Raw genomic sequence first — 5,492 nt, forward strand, 5'->3', positions numbered from 1 at the left:
TAAATGCTGTCTGACCATGTCTTTTTTTTAAACTCATCATAAGCTACATGGTGTTATTGTGGGGCATGTAGGTACAGAAGAGAAATAGAATTACAAGCTGACATAATAACAGATTTGAAATAGTTTTGAAGTGGCTTGTGGTTGCAGGGAATCAAAACCAGGCAAAGGAAAATTTCCACCCCGGTGGACAATAAAGATTTATTCTATTCTATTCTATTCTAATCGACCTAGAGCTTTCGGGCTTCCCTCACTTCATTATAGAGCTGTGTCCAAAATATAAATTTTTAATAGACAGACAAACAAAATCCATAAAGTGCTGCTAGGAAAATTCTATTTCAGTAAGATTAATTTAAAAGGGTTGAAAGGCCAATTATCAGAGAATAAATTTCGTCCACTTAACGTACTTGTAGTTTTGTTTTTACATATTTTGTCAATAATAAACATATTTGACAAATTTCTTTTAAAAATGTAGCCTACTTTATTCTGTTACATTTCATTATCTTAGTTTATTTCAAATAAGTAATTGAGCAAATAAGCATCCAGTGGAAATATAGAGTCTGTGTAATTAAACACATCATTGCGTTTTTAAACTGAGGCCTTGCTTTAGTTTGTATTATTAAACAAATTATCAAAAATAGCCTAATGTTTAGATACTGACAAAATGTGCAAGAATTAAATACGTTTTGGTTTTAATAAAGGAATAGATTTAGGGAGATAAGGGTTTGCTTTAATCTGAAAATAAAAAAACAAGTTTGTATATGTTTGGAGGATTTGAGCTAATGTGCACCTATTAATAAATAGGCCAAAAATAAATCTAGGCTACCTAAACTACACTTCACTCAAAATTGAAATATTGTTTTAAATAATTAAAAGTGACATTTAAAAAAAAAGCGGGAATACAATGAGATATGATCCATAATTTCAGTTTTATTGAAATTTCATCCAGGGACGCTGGGCGATAATAAATATTTCATCAGTCATCAACAATGTACAAAAATAAAGACAGTGGTCTCTTCGCATAACAAATTCAGTTCAGCGAAAAACAATCATGCTGTGATAATTAACATCATGCAAAAAAAAGAAAAGAAAAAAATTGGAACTCAGAGCACAAATGGGCACACAGTGAGCCACAGAATAAAAATAAATCTAAAGAATTTTAAAACAAATTTCCGCAGTGGCAGAATCATTTGAGCCAAACACATAAATGCCATCATTTTCATTTACAACTTCAGTTTACAATCCTTGGTACAAGGCACAGAGAGCATTCTTCGTTGTCACAAAATGACGCCTGATACAAAAAAAAAATGCTAAATGAAATCAAAATGTTCATGCAGTCTCGTTCACCTTTCACATTGTGGTGTGAGACTAAAACTCAGTCAGACACAAGAGGATCGTGGCATCTTGTTGCATGACACACAACCTTTTCTTTTTTACCGTCAACTGGCAAACTCATCAGCCTTTATAAGTCCTTGTTACAAGGAGGAAAATAACAGCTTTTTCTCATACGCCAAACAAGAAAACAGACTAAACAACAACATGCACCAGTGAGGCCAAATCCACCCTCATGCCCTAAATTCTCTATTTACAATCACCATTACATCTTTTTGTCGCGTGTCTGTCAAACATCATTTCATCAGGTCCTTGCCCTCCCCTGTGAGTCTCGTGAGGCCGGAGGAGGTGATGGGGATGTGTGGAGGAGGAGGCACCTGGCAGATGGTGCAGGGACACGGCAGTCCGGCCCAGTGCTGGAAGCCGGTGCCCAGCTGCAGGGCCGTGGGCGCAGCCGGGGAGCCCTTCATCAGGGCGTGGGGTGCTCGGATAGACGTGAGCCCCGGCAGAGCGCTCGACAGCGTGGAGGATGTCGAGGTTGACAGCGCGCTCCCGAGGAGAGGGTGCACCTGGTGCGCCGCAGCGGCTGCGGCTGCGGCTGCGGCAGCGGGGTGTCCACCTGCGCCGGCGTGCGCCACGGTGCCGCAGTGGAAAGCTGAATTGTGCCCTCCGTAAATCTCCCCCACCAGCCGCTTCATCTCGTCCAAGGAGCTGTTAAGCATCAGGATGTAGTTCCTGGCGAGAAGCAGCGTGGCGATCTTGGACAACTTCCGCACCGAGGGCCCGTGCGCGTAGGGCATCACCTCGCGCAGGCCGTCCATGGCCAGGTTGAGGTCGTGCATGCGCTTCCGCTCCCGGCCGTTGATCTTGAGACGGAGGTGGTACATTTCCTCCTCGGTGACTTGTTTCTTGAGTTTGAACTTGTTGCTGCTACTGCTGCTGCTGCTGCTGCTGCTACTGCTGCTGCTTCCTACTGACTTGGGGTCTCCAGACCTCAGGAGCTCGCTGGCGCTCAGCTTCTGGCGCAGCTCGCTGCACTGCGTAGAAGAGGACACTGAGGAGCCGACGTGGTGGTGATGGTGGTGGTGCGGGTGGTGGTCTCGGAGAGACATAACGTCCATGTCCGGGGAAGAGGCTCTGCTGCTCGGGCTGGAGTCTGAATTCATTTTATGGGTTCGCTTCCTAGGGTAGTGGGTAGGAGGTCTCTGCTGTCTTCCTCTGTCTCTCTCTCTCTTTCTCTCTCTCTCCCTCTCTCTCTCTCTCTTTATCCCTTACTTTCACTCTCTCTGTTTACTCTCTCTCTCTCTCTCTCTCTCTCTCTCTCTCTCTCTCTCTCTCTTTCTGGAGCCTTTAGTCACTCTGGTCACCTGGTGTTGTCTGAATCCCTCCTGTCCCACGCGTCTGTCCCTCCTAACACATGGGTGACCACTTTGCCTCTGCCGACTTTCTCTCTTTTTTATTTTCTCTCTCTCCCTCTCTGTGTCTCTGTGGTGGGGAGGACACTGATAGTGGGTATTTATATATGCGGGGAAACAAAAGCGGCTTTCCTATTCATAACGCCTAGTTAGGAGGATGACGTGCCCGTTAGAAAGGGGCGGTGTGCTTTGACTGTCCCAGTGACCGCGGTGCGCAATCATTCACTGCCATTGTCAGGACACTGTTGGGGGGCACAGCGCGCCTCTCTTCTTCTTTTCTTCTTCTTCTTCTTCTTCTTCTTCTTCTTCTTCTTCTTCTTCTTCTTCTTCTTCTTCTTCTTCTTCTTCTACTTCTACTTCTTCCCTTCTTTTCTTTTCTCTCCTCTTCTCTTTCTCCTCTCTTCTCGTGGATCAGAAAGTTGCACTTCCTGGGACAAACTGGTCAGTTTTGAAATTGCTTCTTTTATAAGATTATTGTAAACGTATACATGTCATAGGCTTGGACGTTGTCTTGAGAGCCTCCTATACACTTTATTTTTTTTAAAGCTACCGAAACACTATTGGCTGTGGCCTGCTTCGTCTGCTGGGTATGTTTTGAGCTGCGCAATGTGAATTGTACGCGCAAAATCATTGTTATAACATCGCGGGGGAAAAAATGTATTTCACGTTTTGACATTAAAAATGTTTTTTTTTTTTTTTATGAAATACACCAGGAGGAGGAGAGACTGTTAAACACTTCCTCAGCCGTTCACACAGTGCTCACTTTAAGGAGTGATGTTTATCTTAAACCAAATGGTCCGCCGTTCGGCCGGTGGTTGCCTGAGGGAATAAGGAGGAATGGGAAGGGAAATTGCTTTCCCATTGAGCGGCTCCTGCTGCAGCAGGGGTGCACGGCCTCCGCTGGGACAGAGGTAACATGCCCGCTCCGACGCTCGGCACTCTGCTGGCCATATGGCAGCATGTGGGCCACATGTCTGGACCTTCATAAAACTTCTCATCGCTTCCGTGTCTTACTGAAGGATCATTTTTCATTTAATTTCTTCATGATGACGATGTTTGTTATTTGTTAGGCCTATTATTAGGCTATGATATGATATTTCATAGCTAGTTTTCATAGCCTAAAAAATAAAATGTGAACAAACTCTATTTTGATGAATATTATTCAGCAATTCATTATTTAAAAATGTAGATTAGATGACTGAACAAAAACTGCTCACAAGGTAGCCTATACAAGGACAGGGATGTGTTGTCATTCAAGAATTTAATTAAAAATACTTTATTTGTCCCTTAAAGGGGAAATTTGGGGCAAACACAAAAACACACAAGCACATTATTTGTATAAAAATCTAAAAACACAAAATAAGGAGGAGTGTTACCCTACAAATGCCAAACTATAGATGTAATTAATGATGAGAAACTGTCACGGAATAAACATTATAAATTCAAATTAGCCGTATACTTTGTTTTTCACAATGATACAATAATCCAATTGTTAAAAAATGAACACAAAACATTTATCTATTGTAAAACATTTTTAATAATTTATCAAGGAAACAGACAGATCTCTAAAGGTGCTTTTGTATTAAAATATTAGGAGAATGCATTAAATTGAGTCAGTATTGTCTATATTGAGCGTCTGAGAGCGCTCTCTCCACTCTGAAGAGTCTACTCCAGATCTGTTTTGTAGAGGTGGAGTGGAGGAACGGGCCACCAAACAATAACATGTGGAATTAACTGAAGCACTCTTCCTCTGACCACCACCTCAGCATCCCTCCATACATCCATCTGTCTATCCTTCTATCCATCCATCCGTCTGCACACCCACCCACCCACCCACCCACGCAGCACTTCAAACCTGGATAATAAAGTCTGTCTCAAACTCTGCTCGGTGCTCTATCCTTCGCCAATGAGATCCCCCTGGTAGAACAGTAAAAATGTGTATTCACGGCCTCATTGTTGGCCCAGCAAAAGAGCCCTTCTCATAAAGGTGCTGCCAATGCAAAGAAAAGCGCTGCTCGGCTTTGCTCTCTCTTGGTGGCATTTGAAAGTGTAAAGCTTTGAATACCAATTGCTTGAACTGGACATATGTGAATCCGCTGTAAGCCTACTAATCCTGTCCCCAAGTGTTTCTTTGTGTGCGGGGCAGCCTCGCACACCCAAGAGAAAGTGTTCCTAATCCGGCCAATGTGGAGAAATGTGTGAATGAGAGGGCCAGAGGAGAGGAGGTGTGTGAGCATGTGTGTGTCCGTGTGTGTCAGGTATCAGTTTGTGCAGGAACACATGCTTTTGAATTAGTTTCTTTTGCTTTATTTATATATTTTTGGTGTTTTTGAATGTGTGTGTGTGTGTGTGTGTGTGTGTGTGTGTGTCCACCTGAGGCCCCAGGCTCCACACCACCAGGACACTGGTCTAAATGGAGGCAGTTATTCACCGTTCCCCACACTACTGTCGCAGCAGGTCGCCCCTAATGTGCTCTTTTCACTGCGTAAGCTCCTCGCTTTCCTTTTATTCCTCTGTTCGTATCTTTTTTTAATCTCTTCCCCTCACTCCTCCTCTCACACTTTTTCTCGCTTACCGTCTCTACTCCTTCTCTCCAGTTTCTGCTTGCTTCTTCTCTTCTCACTTTCTCTCTTTCATAAGTGGCTCTCTGCCCTCTCACATCAGTTTTCTGGGCAGCAAAAGGTACATCATCAGTAACACTAATAGTCGTGGGTCAAAATTTGGATCAGTATTGGGTTAACTTTATGC

At 43.3% G+C, this 5,492-nt stretch overlaps 1 protein-coding gene across 1 annotated transcript; it reads right to left on the bottom strand.

Annotated features, from left to right (window-relative positions):
* Positions 1–930: 930 nt before the first annotated feature.
* olig3 (oligodendrocyte transcription factor 3) lies at positions 931–2,570 on the bottom strand. The gene has a single exon (XM_039784233.1). It carries the CDS (start codon positions 2,493–2,495, stop codon positions 1,626–1,628), a length of 870 nt encoding a protein of 289 aa, XP_039640167.1. The 5' UTR covers positions 2,496–2,570; the 3' UTR covers positions 931–1,625.
* Between the last annotated feature and the right edge of the window lie 2,922 nt (positions 2,571–5,492).

This window comes from Perca fluviatilis, chromosome 19, assembly GCF_010015445.1.
Source record: "Perca fluviatilis chromosome 19, GENO_Pfluv_1.0, whole genome shotgun sequence".
Lineage (NCBI taxonomy): Eukaryota > Metazoa > Chordata > Actinopteri > Perciformes > Percidae > Perca > Perca fluviatilis.

Excerpts from the sequence above, each read along its gene's own strand:
- olig3 (XM_039784233.1), bottom strand. The coding sequence starts at position 2,495 with ATGAATTCAGACTCCAGCCCGAGCAGCAGAGCCTCTTCCCCGGACATG.